General features: G+C 31.9%; 1 protein-coding gene across 4 annotated transcripts in view; it reads right to left on the bottom strand.

The window, feature by feature from the left end:
* The window catches only part of VPS13C (vacuolar protein sorting 13 homolog C), a 164,793-nt gene that overhangs the window by 77,606 nt on the left and 70,609 nt on the right, over nt 1-16,578 (bottom strand). For all 4 annotated transcript variants that reach the window (XM_033107370.1, XM_033107371.1, XM_033107373.1 and 1 more), the window contains 11 exons: nt 14,424-14,577; nt 12,757-12,836; nt 11,477-11,536; nt 10,119-10,281; nt 9,238-9,354; nt 8,239-8,342; nt 7,890-8,057; nt 7,084-7,388; nt 5,369-5,516; nt 4,560-4,668; nt 979-1,112 (listed from right to left, as the gene is read on the bottom strand). In XM_033107370.1, the coding sequence (XP_032963261.1) occupies nt 979-1,112; nt 4,560-4,668; nt 5,369-5,516; nt 7,084-7,388; nt 7,890-8,057; nt 8,239-8,342; nt 9,238-9,354; nt 10,119-10,281; nt 11,477-11,536; nt 12,757-12,836; nt 14,424-14,577 (1,542 nt within the window). The remainder of the gene's footprint in view (nt 1-978; nt 1,113-4,559; nt 4,669-5,368; nt 5,517-7,083; nt 7,389-7,889; nt 8,058-8,238; nt 8,343-9,237; nt 9,355-10,118; nt 10,282-11,476; nt 11,537-12,756; nt 12,837-14,423; nt 14,578-16,578) is intronic.

Below are 16,578 nucleotides of genomic sequence, written 5' to 3'. Positions count from 1 at the left end.
GAAGTTTAACATGAAAGAAGGTAGTTTCAAAACATGCATTTCAGATCAAAAAGTAGAACTCATTTGTTTATTATTAATTATCTTTAAAAGTTTATTATTTTTAGCTCAGAGAAAAGATTATAACCTTTATACAACTATTAATGATGAAGAGATTTTGGAGGAAGTTCTTACATGTCCCTGTATCCACTATGCTTTCTAACATACTCACATCTTTATGCCTGCTCCTCTTTCTACTTTGTCCCAGCCCCTTTCCTGGTCCCCTTTTCTCAGAATGCATCTTACTCTTGTTTAAAAACTCAGCTCAAATGTCACTTTCTCCAGGAAATCTTCCCTGACCCACCCAGACTGCTTAGACGCCCTCTCCCTACCATCACTGCCACGAGCTCTACTGGCCACGTCTTTAATGGGAGCACTAACAAAAATTTTAATTGTTTGTTTTCTTGTTAAAGTTCAGAGTCTATGCCTTTTACCTCTGCATCCTACATTTAGCACATGCAATGAATATCTGTTAAATGTGTGCATACAGAAGAGGAAAATAAATTTAATTTTCCCTCAAGATTCTGCAGATGAAAAGCAGATAGTGGTAATGAAACATTTTTAAACTGTACACATATTGTGTTTTACTCTCTTAAGGGTGTTTAGATTTGCAAAGGATTACTCTGTCTCTGTTTTCCTTTCCTGCCTTTCCTACATAAAATCAAAAGCAAGCCACATTCCAACTGTCCTAAAATCATTTGGGAAGCATGTTAGAGGATATGCTATCATTTTCCCTATGAAATATTATATCCCTCAAATATAACTCATCTTTAACAAACTCTCAAATTTTAAAACATTAGTGCTACATACAAATTATAAGTAGCCTATATAAGATTTTTTTCATCCATTATCAATAATCTACAAGTTTATTTTAGTGGAGGTAATTCTAAATGTCCATTATTTATTCATCTTACTTTATAAAAACAGTTGAAAATTACAAACCTCTTTGATTTCAAAATTCAGCAGCATATTAATGATGTCTACAGATCTAATTTCTTCTACTCCAGTTGTTAAAGTACCTTGTGAATTATGTACATCTTGTGAGGTAGAGATTTCAAGCGGCTCTTTAATTTCACCTAGAGGTGTTTAAAAGAAATTCATTCACTTCTATTCACACACTTCTTCCACAAATACTGATTGAGGACTTATATGAGTACTCTGGACCTGATGCAGGCACTGAAAATCCACAAATCAGTAATACACAGCTCCAGCCTTTAGAAAGCTCATACCTTAATAGAAGAGACATACATTTAAGATAAAAACAAATAAAATAAGCAGGCTACACTTAATCATATTAAGTGGACAAATGTTAATAGACTCTCTAAATAAAATGCACAGAAAGCACAGAAGTAGCATGACATTGTTATAGGGAGGTCAAGAAAGGAGTAATAGGGAAGTTATGATTCAAGTAGAGCTGAAGGAGCTCCTCATACAGAGGAGACATTCCAGGAATAAGAGAGAAGGCTGTGGAAAACACAGAGAGATAACATCCTGAGATATTTTGCAAACAGAATGGAGTTTTTTTATGGTTAAATCATGAAGAGGATAACAAGAGTTAAGGCTAGAAAAGAAAAAAAGGGGGGTGGTGTTTAGAGCTTCTTATGCCATACCAGAAGCAAAAGTAAAGCTATATAAATATGATGGTGTCCTAAAATTCACATACTCTGAAATTGCTTTCTAAACTATAATACACAAAACTATTAGATTGGTGTAAAAGTAATTGCGGTTTTCGCAATTATTTTTAACCTTTTAAACCGCAATTACTTTTGCACCAACCTAATAGCTGTCACTTGCTAAGTGCTTGCCTCTGTGCTAGACACTGCACTAAGGGTTTTACGTGGATTGTCTCATTTAATTCTTATAACAACCTTTTGAGATAAAAACTTTATTGCCCTGATATTACAGATGAGCTAACTGAAGTTCCTATAGATTCAGTACCTCGCCAAGTGTAAACTACACCAGAAATCCAGACAGAAAACCACTGCTATTATTACCTTTGAGAAAGCAATGCATACATAAGGCAAGGTTTCTTAACTACCACCTATTAGAAGCACTGTTCCAAATATAATGTGACATGGGGGAAATACTTCCAGCAAATACTTTGCTTTTATAAAACAATTCCTAGAATAAGCAAAGTTTTCAAATAGGAAATAAAAAGCACTGATGATTTTTAAAAATGGTATTTTGGAATTCACAAAAATTAATTCTATTCACATGCCATTAAAAGAGTTAAAAGGTAAACCATAGAGAGCGAAAGATATTTCTACACATATACCAACACATATATACATATAGCACACATAAGCAGCAAAGAGCTTGTATCCAGAATTAATAAAGAACTCCTATATGTCAATTAGGAAACAGACAAAAATCTTAAAAAAAAAAATCCAAGGGATTTATACAAAAAGAAAATAGACAAATATCTCAATAAAAATAATGGTCAATTGACTTGAATATTCATGTCACAATAGAGGATATCCAAATGGCAAATGAGCATATGAAAAGATTTTCAATTTCGTTAACAATCAGGGAACAAATGAAAACCATAGAGATACCACTGTATATCCTCCAGGACAGCTAAATTTTAAAAGATTGACAATATCAAAAACTGGTGAGAATGAAACAACTAGAACTCTTCATACACTGCTTGTAGGAAAGTAAACTGGTACAACCACTTGAAAACCTATTTGGTATAATTTGGCATAAATTACTGAAACTAAACATAAGCTAACATATGACCCAGTAAGTCTACTAAGTCATATATATAACTATGCCAAACGATATTTACAATAACATTCATGACAATTTTATCCATGATATTCAAAAGCTGGAAACAACCCAAATGTTCATCAAATGTAGAACGGATAAAATAAAATTTTGATACAGTCATATAATGAATATGGTACAAGGATAAAAAGAACACACTACTGATACATACAACAACATGGATGAATCTCACAAACAAAATGTTGAATGAAGTCAGAAACTAAAGAGTAAATTCTATATGATTCCATTCATATGACATTCACAAAGAAGCAAAACTAATCCACAGAATTACAAATAAGAACAGTAGTTAATTCTGGGTGGATTTGGGGGTAACGTGGGCATTTGGTACTGATTGGGAAGGAGCATAGGAAGACCTTCTGCAGTACTATGCTGGAAATGTTCTATATCTTAATCATGATGATTATACTGGTGTAGCCATATGTAAAAATTCATTGAATTGTACACTTAAGATCTGTACATTATACTATATAAATTATTATACAATAAAAAAAGGGTTTTCCTAGTTTTGTTTTTATGTATTTTTGTTTTAATTGAGATCTAAGTGATATATAACATATTAGTTTCAGCTAAACAAGTTTTTTAAAATTAAAAAAATACAGTGAGATACCATTTTTCACTTAGCAAATTGGCAAAAAATTAAAAATCTGGTAATACATTATGTTAGAAAAAGTATATATAAAAAAAAACCTGGTAGGAGTACAAAATTAGTACAAGTTCTATGGAGGAAAATTGGCAAGATCTGTCAAAATTGAAATGATTTTATTAAATGTATTAATTAAATTATTCATTTAATTTAATGTTAATTAAATACCTTTAATTCGACAGTCTTGGTATTTCCCCTACACATACATATGTATGTGTAAAAGTGTATGTACAAAGACATTCAATGCAACAAGTCAAGAGTGAAAGACTGAAGACAACTTGAAAAGTCCATCAACAGGAACTTTCTAAATAAATTATAATACTTCAACAGACTTTAGTACCAGGCAGCCATTAAAAAGAATGAGGCAGTTCTATAATGTACAGATATAGATATAAGAAGATATCAAATGACCACCAAGATCTACTGTCAATTAAAAAATAGCAAAGTGCAGAAATACACAAACATACACATACATTACACATATATACACACATGGAAGATGGTACCATTTGTTTAAAAAAATTAAGATGATATACATGTATGCGTATATGCATACATATAAAACAGCTTAAAAAACAAGTCTGCCAGTTACTTTGCCTTTCAGTCAAAAAGTCCATTGTAATTAATTTAAATTCTCTTTGCATTTTTATTGAAGTATAATTTTTTTCAGTATCTTTGCTGAATGAAAATTTATCAACTATTTCAATTATTACAGATTTTTACTACTAACCCTTATTTAAAAATCAGAACATAGCCTAGTGCCAACCTAAAATGTTTTCTTCTATACATGCAAATTCAGTAATTATTCCAGGAATCAACCATTGATCTGAAACTCTTCTTTATGGCCTCCTCCTAACTTATGCAACTTAGAAAAAGTCTGAAACTGTAACTGACTATTCGTTTAACTAAAAACCAAACTATGGTTTTATGCAGTAGCATCTTTTCTTAATAATACAAATCACAATTTGTAAATATATATTTACAAATAAATATCATTTACAAAAAATATATGGAATTTTTATTGTCTGTCTCCCCTACTAAATCGTAAAATAAATAGACACATGTATTATGCCACCTACTGTCAGCCTCTTACCTGTCTGTTGTATTCTTGGTTTCACTTTATTCAGGTCTTCAGTAGCCTCACCAAGATTTTCTGCTAGTATTTTAAATAAAAGATTAAGATCTTCTTGATTTAGACTAACCTATAAAATATTAAAAGAAAAGATAAATATATTTCATTTTAAAATGCAGCAATTTTAATACAGAAAATAACAAAACATTAAAAATAGAATAATCTTAACACTGACAGAAAAATTATATATTCATACTCAAGTATTTCACTACTCATTACATGTTAAAATTTTTATTTTCAAAGAAAGAACTTAGAGGAAAACAATGTGATTTATGAGTCCGTATCGGTTCTGTCTACTTAATTTATAAGATCTTTAGTGAAAGTTCATAATTCAAGAAATATGATCTTTTTTTAAAAAGTGACAAATTAAGAGAACACATAAATTCCACTTTTCAAACAATAACAATCTGAATGAAATAAAAAGGTCATCTTCAATATAAAAAACAGGCATTTCCTTCAGTGCTATAATTATCTTTGTTGGACTTAGATATCCCTAAAATAAAAGTATGTATATACAAGATGTAAAATGAGATGTAATATAATATACTGATAAATAACTGACATAAAGATCTCTGCTATTCTGCACATAGAGCAAATTTAAAAGTTACATAACACTTAACTGAAGATTAAAATCTACTAAAAATAAAGATCTTATTGGACAACATCATACATCAATCAATAAAAAATTCTACATTTAATTTAGATTTATACTGAAAAGGCTTCAGAGTCTAAAATTTTAATAACAAAGTTTTTTTCACTCACATACTTACATTCATCGTCTCAAGATGTCCTTTAATTTCCACAACAGGAACCTTGTGGTACCAAGATGCAGCTAGATTCCGATTTACAGAAAACTCCAAGTTAACTGGGTGCAACAGCTGAATATCAGGATGGGAGATGCCAGGCTGGATCACTGTCCTAATAAAAAATACAATTGATATACATGCATAAACATAGGGGAGAAATGCAATATATCATTAAAAAACCACAAAGTCAAAAGTTGCCGCTCTAAACATTGATTTGAAACGATGCTATTTGAGTGTTTTCTAAACTCAGTCTATAATGAACTTAATCTATACTACATTAGCAGGGACAAATTAAAATATATGATATATAATTTATAAATGACTCACCTATAAACTTTTTTCTTTAAACAGAAGATAGGTAACAAACAATAAATTTTACAAAGAAATTCATAATTGTTGATGATACCATGGAAATCATTAAATACAGTTGTTCAAAAACTGGTATGTGCATTGGTACAGAAATTAGAGGGAAAAATGGCAAGATGAACAGTTACATTCCCTAAGGAGTTTCAGAAAGCTCTTCACCAGGAATGATATTTTCTGGACTTGCCTCATAATCATTTCTTTTTCACTCAGGATAATTAAATCTCTTCAGATGGGGTAGAAATTCACTTTAAAATGAATTATGTACACTTTCAGGTGTCCTCTGGTATGGACACCTACCAATACATCATTACTTACACAGTATTCCTGCCCAAAATGTGTTAAGTTCAATTAAATCATAAAGAATCACCAGACAAAATCTAATTGAGAGGTGTTCCATGAAACAATTAGACTGTATTCTTCAGACTGTCATCATCATGAAAGACAGAGAAAGGCTGAAAAGCTACTCCAGAATAAGTGTCTATCAGTACAGAAATCCCCCACAGTAGTGTAGGACACAATTAAATGTTATATGTGATGCTGGATTAAGGAAAAAATTGCTATAATAGACATTCTTGTAACAACTGGTAAAATCTGAATATTGACTGCACATTACATAACATTATTTTGTAAATGTTAAATTTCCAGAATGTATGCGGAATTTGCATTGATTGTGGTTGTGTGAGAGGATAAATGTCCTTGATCTCAGGAAACACATGCTAAAGTATTTAGGGGCAAAGAGCTAAGATGTCTATTCTCAAGTGGTTTAGCAAAAATGTTTCAACTTCCAGTTATAAAATAAGTAAGTCCTGGGGACATAACGGTGACTATAGTTAATAACGCTGTATTGCATATTTGAAAGTTGCTAACAGAGTAAATCTTAAAAGTTCTCATCACAAGAAAAACATTTTTGTAACTGTGTGGCGATGGATGTTAACTAGACTTACAGTGATCACTTTGCAATATATATAAATATTGAATAACTATGTTGTACGCCTGAAACTAATATAATGTTATATGTGCATTATGTTCTATAAAAAATAAAAATTTGTAGAATGTTCTAAATTCTAAAAATATGCATATACATAGAGTTAAAACAAATGTAAACAATTGTGAATGTAGGTAAAGACTTATGGGCACGTTCATAATACTATTTTTGCAATTTCTATAGGTTTGAGATTTTTCAAAAGAAAAAGTTGATATAAAAAAACTGTTCTGTGCAATAGGAGTATGTTGGGTATAGATTTCAGAAATCATAAAATTTCATGGAGAACATTAAATAATATTTAATGAATATAATAATTGAAAGAGTATACCTAGAAAGCTTAAGCTTTGTTAGCTGCACATCCATTCTATCAATTACTGGAGGGTTTAAGCAGTCTTCAACAGATACCAGACTGAACTGATTTTGAACTCTGATTAACCCAAGATCTGCCACTACTGCACTGGTGGAAATGGAAGACTGTGGGATGACTATAACTGGTGCTTTCAAATCAATATTGATAGAAACTCGAAAACTCCTCTGGGCAAGATCTTTCACACTTGTTGCAGCCTTTTCTGCAGCCTGGGCAGTGGCAGCACTCAGAGCCTCTTTGGCTGTCTGGAAATTGTTCAGGAAGTTCTGCAGACACAAAATATAAAAGGAGAAGTTCAAACAGAAGACAAGCACATCATTAATAAAACCATCTTCTTTTTATTTGTGTACTATGGTAATTTTTTTCCAATAGATATAACAACTTTCAGTTCAGTCCCATTTTTCTAGAGTTAAAAGGAATGAGTGATTATCCATCCATATTTATGAGCTACCTGAGGCTAATTAGAATTACAGTTATATGGCTGAGGAATGGAGAAAAAAACATTTTCAACAGTTTTTGTACTTGAGAATTTGGTTTCATCATGTTCTAGAAAAAGGAGTAATTCCAGTTCTAGAAAAAAAATCATTAAAAGATTCAGATTTCAACTGTTAAAAAGAGGTTTTAATTTCTACATTAATACATAAATACCATCTATAATAAAAACAACATATATTCTAAAATCCAGTTTGTAAGATTTGCAGTCATAATTATCAGATTTACTTAAGTACTTCTAAGTTGTATAATAAATATATAAATAGTGTTTTTACCAGAAGTGACATGAGGAATTTATGAAGATAGACAATCTGGATACAGCCAACATTCAATGACATCACACCATCCACCTTGGACATGTCAGTATAGAAATCCCCCTCAGTAGCATCTGGATACAAATCCATGTTAAAACGGAAAACTTCATTTCCCACTATTGACACCACCTGAAAAACACAGATTTGAATGTATTCCATCCAAGAGAATAATAAATCCCATCCTAAAAGCGTTTATACTTATAATCATTATAAAAACAAACATTATTCTATCAAAATATATTTCACTAATATTTTTTAAAATATCTCATATTCAGTCATCAAAAAATATTAACTATTTACTATCACCTACTTTTTTATGAACTGTCTTAGGATCAACATCTGTGACAATAATATTTTCCAGTCTGGCAAATAGAGACTGTTTTCTTGACTGAAGAGAAAGCGAGGAATCGAGTCCTTAAAAAATAAAAAAATAAATTATTATTATAATTTCTATAGGTCTAACAAAGTAAGACCTTAAGATGTTTCTTTCCATTGAATAATTTTATTTTGGGGGTGATATTTTTAGAAGTTCAGCAATGTTTGAACTCCCAATTGATAAATAAGTTGTGGCATTACATATTTTTAGTTTATAAACAACGGAGTCTGTAAACTCATTAAAAAATAATTATCTGAATTTTTCAACCTTCTAAAAAAACTTCACCTAGTGCAAATAGGTTATCTTGGGATTTTAGTAAATCCTTTACACCTTATATCCAGTTATTTACACGGAAGCTATAAAAGTTTCATGAATTAAATTCAGACTAGTAGATGCACTGCCAGTTTGGAAAGAAACCCTAGTTTTCTGATTTTTAAGTTCTTCAAGAATTTCATTAAACATATTCTTTACCTTAACCAAATCACAATGAGCTGGTAAAGAAAGTCAGAAAAAGCTAGATTAGTTATAGCAACTTTTGCCTAAAAGAACATTAATGGGCTTACAAGTTCTGGTCTTCATCATAAGGCTGCTTTTCATTTGTACCAAAAAAAAGCATATTCACAGACCTTTATCTGAATTCTAAAATGACACGTAGCTCATCGATAGCATCCCTACATTGACCTAAGTAATTCTTTTCACCTCCAAGACAACTCTTAGAAAGGTGTAAAACACCACTGTGTGTAGTTCAATTTGATGGTCAGAGTCTGACCAACATCTACATCCCAAAGAGTTAGGAAAGCGTGCGGTCCATTTATGTTGCAAAACAAAATCATCCAGTTTTCACAATTCAGAATCCTCCATTTGTATATTCGTTAGCATTTTTTTAAAAAAACTTATCTTTTAATCAATTTTTAATACTGTAAGAACTTTTACCTTGAATCTTGATTTCAGCAATATTGTTCTTCTCTTCACAAACATTGACACAGAAAGCATTCAATTTGGCAAACAGCCTGAAGTCAATAATTTCACTATCTTTAGAAGATACAATCACTACAAATAAAACAAAACATTCTATCACAGTGAAATCCTAGTAACTAAACTCTATTAAGGTTTCATCCCTATATTAAGTTGTTCAAAAAAAAATTATAAAATTCTCAAGTTCTTAACGATTTCAAATACTTTTTTTTGCTTTATATATTCTGTAGAGTTTGCATTTTTAATAGAGAAATGAGTTACTTTTATAATTTAAAAGCAAGAAAAAAACTTAAATGAGATTAAGAACATTGAAACTCAGAGAAGTTAACCTATGGTCAACATAGTTTAAGTAGCACTCAGAATTTGAACTGAGTTATCTCTGATCCAAACTGTGGGTTCTTGACTAATTAGATGCGATCTCTGCACTGCTGCCCTCCTGCCTCTGGATCTTGATTTCCTTATTTGTAGAATGGAAGGGAAGGCTAACCCTCCATGGAGCCCCTTCAGGAGCCACTACGAGGGGAGGCAGAGGTGTAAGCATAGGTGTTTTTCCCATATTACTCACCTAAAGGCATCCCCCACCACCACCAAAATAAGAACAAAAACAGATATTTTAAAAACAAAAGTAATAATTACATTTGCCTTATATACCAGGCACCCGTTTATAATTTGGTTTGAAGAAAAGGACAGAAATGAGGAAAATGGCATATAAATAACTGAACTAGATAGAGGCTATCTAAGATTGCCCACTTAGCTCTAGAATTCTAAAAGCCCTTACTAACAACAAAAAACAAACAAACGAAAAAAAACAACAAAAAAAAAAACCCTGTTTTTCAAACCTTTCTGCAGAACTGCATTTTTTTGTTGCTTTTCAGTAGAAATGTTTATTTCCTTGATATCACCCATCTTTTGGCCAGCTGATGGAATAATGCTTGTCAGGTAATTAATAGAAGAGAGAAGAGCTTGTGTTTGCAGCAACAGATTTAAAGATGAAAAAGCCACCTAGAAATGTTTTTAAAAGAAAATTAGTTTCCCAGGCCAATTATACCAATAGTCTCCACACAGACCCAAAAAGCTCTTAGCTAGGCTTGCATCACCGCCTTCTACTGCTTGAAGGAAAGAACTAAGAGAGGAAGATTCACAACCCACACTCCTTAAATAGAGATATATGAAGAGTAAATTACACTTACACACTTCAGGAGTTCATTTGAGTACCTTAGTAACCTAATTTACTCCATTTCCCAAGCATAATTATCATGGAGCTTATAATCTGCTTGTCAAGGCTATCCCAATATTCAACATATATATGGTTTTTGGATCTGCAATTTGACTCTTTATGATTATATAAAACATATAAGTTAGATTATGAAACTCCAGAATCACTGTGTTATTACTATGTCAAGAAATGATTTCAAATGTGACATTCACGAGATTTCAATACAAAAAAATCCAAAGAGTAGATTCTCAGTCACTAAATGATCTTCTAAAACCATAATAATTATCCTATCATTTAAAAAGAAACAAATAATATAGAATTTATAGAAAAAAAGCATTACATTTTGAAAACAATGATTCTAGAAAGCTAAGACAGCAACACAAATTACTTTCAAGAATATATGGCTTTCTAACAGCAAATTAATTTTTTTTTAAATCCTTGTTTATACAACAGAAATTCGTTTCATTGCTTCAAAACACTTAAGTGGATATAAAAAGGAAGTTTCACAATCTTCAAGAGATTCTTGTGTCTCTCAAAAGTGTAATCTAAAACTCATTTCTCTCTTGTTCATTTTAATATAACCCACAACTATATTTTGCCTCTTCTTCCTCGACAGAACTACCTTAGTGTGACTCCAAAAGTACTCAACATCTCTGTATTTCATACTTCCTCTGCCCTGAATTAAACAATAGTATCCAGTTTGGTATGTTTAGAACTCTGTTCTTTGTAAATCAAAGTTCCCTCATCTATAGCATTCCCTTCTTTATAAATAATTAGGATGTGATACAATAAATCAAAAGCTTTACTGCGCTGAATCCTGAGCACAGAGCATGGTAGGCATCTATGAGTTTATAACTTTTATTGGTTCTTGATTATTTCATCAAATTACCCAGTCAACATCCCTTAACAGACACTGGAGACTTCTAAAGTAGGTTATTTTCAAATAGGACACTCGTATATTCTGTTAGTAGAATTTCTTACCTTAACTGTTTGTTCAGTTTTTTCAAAAGTAGTTTGAAAACTAGGCCCGTTCTTATCAGCCTTAAAAAAAAAAAAAAAAAAAAACACACAAAAGTTCTAAAGAAGGAATTAAGACCAAAGAAAATAAATCACTTATTTATGATCTCTAGTTAATTTATTTATATTGTTACAATTGTATTTTTATATACACTTAATACTATTGTCATCATTTTAAAGTTATATCCAAATACTTTATTTATTATAATAGTGCAAATTTGTCCTCCTCCTCAAAAAAAGAAAAAACTATGATAGCCTGGCAACATTCACTTCTGGAAAATGTAGCTAGGGATCAGATAAACTCTGAAGGCTGGAAGGTTTAAAGGTCATCTAGGCCATTTATGACTTTGAATCCCTCTATAAAGGGATTTATGCTTGAATCCCTCTATAAAGTCTTTGGCCAGTCTATTTTATGGTATCTCCAGTGAAAGAAACCTCATTTTCTTATAAATTCAATCTTTAGAAAACTTTTGATTTAATGAGGTCTTTATACAATCAAAAAATCTATCTCCCATCATAATTACTCACTGATCAAAATATACATATACATATAAATTCAAAGTTTTACCTTATCTGAGAAGCCTTCTAGCTAGACCAGTTTCCCTGCCTCCCTGCTCCTATAATACTCTGTGTTCTTCTTTATTAGAGAATCAATCACATTATATTTTTAATTGTTATTTTCCTGTCTATCTCCCTACTAGTCTATAACTTCCTTGAGAACAGGGAAAAATTTCATCTCTGTATCCTAAGTACCTAAAAAAACCTGACACATAGACATTCAATAAATAGTTGTTGAGTGATTAAACAAATCAACTAATCTTAAATGAAGCTAAACACCATCAGTTCTTTCAGCATTCCTCGTATATTTTTGAGGCCCTTCTCAATCCTGACAGTTCTCTACTGAACCCAATCCAATTTATCCCTTTTGATGTAGGATACTCAGCCAAATGTCACCTACACATACAATGAATGTAGGTAGGTAAATATGCCCCAGAAGTTAGGAGTAGGACCCACTTCATCCCTGGCTTCCATCTTTGGGGACAAGAAGTTTTGGTGGCTTTAAAATTCCTAGTATAGCCCCATATTAAGTGAAAAAGAAGGTGTATGAATGGAAAGAGAAACAATAGATAGCCCTGTGATTAAAACCTACTACACAGAGCCTTTAGTGATCTACTGTCAACATTTTCCTTTCAGAGGACAGTTTGGAGTATATAATAAATATAATAAACATTCTACGCCCTTACCTTAATATACTCCACTTTCAAAAGATCTAATCCAGGTTTGTCAGAAGAGCTAATCAAGTGAAGGGGCTTCTTTTTGGATCCTAGATTAAAGAAAAAGGAAAAAAGTGTTTCAAATAAATTGCTTTTTTTTAAGTTTAGAATTTTCTAAATGTATTTTTCTTACTAAAAAATTTTGTTAATTAAGCTTTAAAAGTCTATCTGTACATATTTTCACGGTTGTTAGATGATAAGATCATCACTGGTGAAGAAATAAACCAATCCAAATCCTTATCCTACTTCTGTCATCCAACTTACTTAAAAACATGCGTATTTATATATTTTGTTTGATTTTACATCTGTGTTAACATATAATCAAAATTTCTCTAGATATTTTAAGGCCATCCATACATTTGCAAGGCAATAGAAAGATCACAGGTGTAAGAATCAAGAAGTATGAACAATACGTAACTTTAGTTTTCTCAGCTTTTTAACAAGGAGGACTAGAAAAATACGTAATGTCCTGGGAGCTCTAAAACTCTATGAACATATATTTCATATTTAAAAAATGTAAATAATTTTTCTTTGTTTAGACTAAGAGAAGGCTTACATAGAAGAGGAAAAAAAATTTTTTTTAAGAGAATTGTTAAATTTCTTTTAATTTAAAAACAACAGGTACTACCAGATGTCTTCTATATCCTTATGTAGATGTACCAAAGAACTGCCTCAAGAAGCTATGGATGGAGAAGTAATTTAGGCACCATTTAATCCATCTTTTATTCTTTGTAGTCCTACACCTACTGTTTCTGCGACAGCTCAGAATTTTCCCTTGAAATAACGTTCCCTAAAGGAAAAAATACCCTAGCAAATTTATTATCTGTATTTTTTCCCTTAAGACAGTAATATAAACTCCATTTTAAGATGTACTTAATAGAAACTTACTAACACATAAAACATTTTTCTTCTAAACTAAGATATATTTTAGTTTCAACTATTTAAAAATTTTTTTAAAAATACGTCTTTATATTTGACTAAAATATTGGGCAAATATTAGGTAATTTTAATTACTGTAGATTCACCCATTCTTTATATATCTCATGAACACACAAGATGTACAGTAAAATAAACTACAAGCACTTCTGAAGAATGAATTTTACGTCCCACCATTTTTATTTTTATAACCTTGTGCTGCCTCTGATATATGAACACTATTCAGTAGAAAGAACAAGGACTTCAATATTATAGCCCAGAAATAAATTCTAGGTTTTGCCAATTTGTAAGATGCATGAACTTGAGTAAGCCTCTGAATCTCTTTATTTAACCTTTCTCTGTTTGCAAAATGAGAATAATATTACCTATATAAAGGGTTTTTATATGGACTCTTCTGAGGTAGTATACCATAGCAGACCCTGTGAGAAGACTTCCAGGGTTCAGCCACTAACTAGCAGTATGACCTTGGATAAATTACATAAACAGTTTTTCCCTTAGCTAACTCATTTGTAAACTGGAGATAATAACACTGCCTTTCTCATAGCAGTGTTTTAAGGATTTAAATGGGTTATTATTTGAAAAGTGCTTAGAACAGTGCTAGCTATTATTTATTGTAAGTACTACATAAATGAAAGTATTTCAGATATTCAAGTGGTATTATATTTATTATTGGCTATTGTTTCTATTTTTATGGCTATTACCTTGAATTTCATGGTAATCCAAGCTGATTTTCTTTAGATAAGATACTGCAGTTAAATCAAATGTTCTCACTATAGCCTCTGTTCCTAATTGAGTAACATTAAATACTAGAATTGTATCTTCTTCTTTCTGTTGTTTGGTAAATTCCAAAATCACCTAAAAGAATCAAGACAGCCAAAGAAAGGTTGATAGTTAGTCTGAATCATACTTAAAATTAAAAAAATTTTTTAAATCCTTCTTCATACGTATAATCATGAGAACAGTAGAAATTCTGCTCACACTCATCTACTACCATAAAGTTATTTACTATGATTGTAAATCATCTTATATTCTATTATTGAGAATATAACTATATCTGTATAAAAATTATGATGAAGTTTTATATCCATTACTGATTTAATTTATGGGTTCTTCCTTAATATGATTTTCTTAAACCTGTATCTCAAAACAAAAATCACATGTGGTGATATAAAACACATTCCATTAAAGTAAAAAGTAGGACAAGAATATTCATTATTACACTACTATCCAAATTTACTCTGGAAATGATAGCATATTTAGCAGATGAAAAATAAAACATATGTGGCAATTTTTAAAACATGCAATTTTTTTGATCACCTGTCAAGAGATGGGGGTCCTTGTCCCCTTTAAATGTGAGCAGGCTTGTTATTGCTTCAATCAACAGAGTACAAAGGAAGTGATACTATAATAATTTCCAATGTCAAAAAAGGCCATGAAACTTTCACCTGGAAATGCTCCCTCTGAGGGGAGCTAGTTGCCATGTAAAAAAGTTCAACTACCCTGAGACTGCCATGCTCGGGAGGCAATGAGTAGGTATTTCAGTCAACAGTCCCAGCTGAGCTCCTAGCCAACAGCCAGAATCAACTGCCAGCCTCAAGAATGAGCCACCTCTGGGGCAGGCCCGGTGGCTCAGGCTGTTGGAGCTCCATGCTCCTAACTGCAAAGGCTGCTGGTTCGATTCCCACATGGGCCAGTGGGCTCTCAACCACACGGCTGCCAGTTCAACTCCTGGAGTCCCACAAGGGATGGTGGGCTCTGGCCCCTGCAACTAAGATTGAATACAGCATCTTGAGCTGAGCTGCCTCCCAACTGGCTCAGTTGGTTGGAGCGCAAGGTTGCCGGTTCGACTCCCGCAAGGGATGGTGGGCTGTGCTCCCTGCAACTAGCAATGGCAACTGGACCTGGAGCTGAGCTGCGCCCTCCACAACTAAGACTGAAAGGACAACAACTTGACTTGGAAAAAAGTCTGGAAGTACACACTGTTCCCCAATAAAGTCCTGTTCCCTTTCCCCAATAAAAATCTGAAAGAAAAAAAAAAAAGAATGAGCCACCTCTGAGCCCCTCTGAAACTTCAGGTCATTACAGTATCAGTCAAATCTGACTATAAGCAAATGGAAGACTATACACAAAAATTACTAAGTTGGCCCCTTCCAGAATTCCTAACCCACAAAACTGTGAGCAAAATAAAATGGTGGTTTGAGCTACTACGTTTTGGGGTAACCTATGAGGCAGCAATAATAACTGGAATAATATACTAATAAATGCTGAAAGAAAGCAAAATTAATATTATTAGCAGTGATAAAATTATATACTTAAGCAAAACCAGGAGGAATGTCAACTGAAAAACAGAAATGATAGTACAGTAAAATACTCAATACAGAACTGATATACAAAAATAAATTTCAGACATACCAATGATTTAAATGAAAGTATTGAAATCATAAAGTAACAAAATCATAGGTAAATATTTTTGCAATGGAGATTAATTTTCTAAACATACACTAAAACTAGGGTATAAAAAAAATCGATAAATTTCATGATGGAAACATTTAAAACCAGAATGGAAAAAAATCAAATTGGGAAAAATATTTCAAATAGTATTACTACTTTTTTCTTAAAGGGTTCTGATTATCACTTTAGTTCATTCATTCAATATCCAATAAAAAATTTATTGGGCATCATCTACGACGTATGAGGTTGAGCTAGCCACTACGGACATCAAAGTGACCGGGACAGACAAGATCCTTGTCTTCAAGAAGCTTACTTCTAGGGAGAGTGGCGGAAAATGAAGGTGGCTATCTTGTGTTGGTTGGTCAGGCCTTTTCAATAAGATGGCATTTGAGCAAATTTCTAAAG

The sequence above is a fragment of the Rhinolophus ferrumequinum genome, chromosome 6 (assembly GCF_004115265.2).
Source record: "Rhinolophus ferrumequinum isolate MPI-CBG mRhiFer1 chromosome 6, mRhiFer1_v1.p, whole genome shotgun sequence".
NCBI lineage: Eukaryota > Metazoa > Chordata > Mammalia > Chiroptera > Rhinolophidae > Rhinolophus > Rhinolophus ferrumequinum.
The sequence above is the reverse complement of the archived record's forward strand: the minus strand, read 5'-3'. Positions and strand labels throughout refer to the sequence as shown.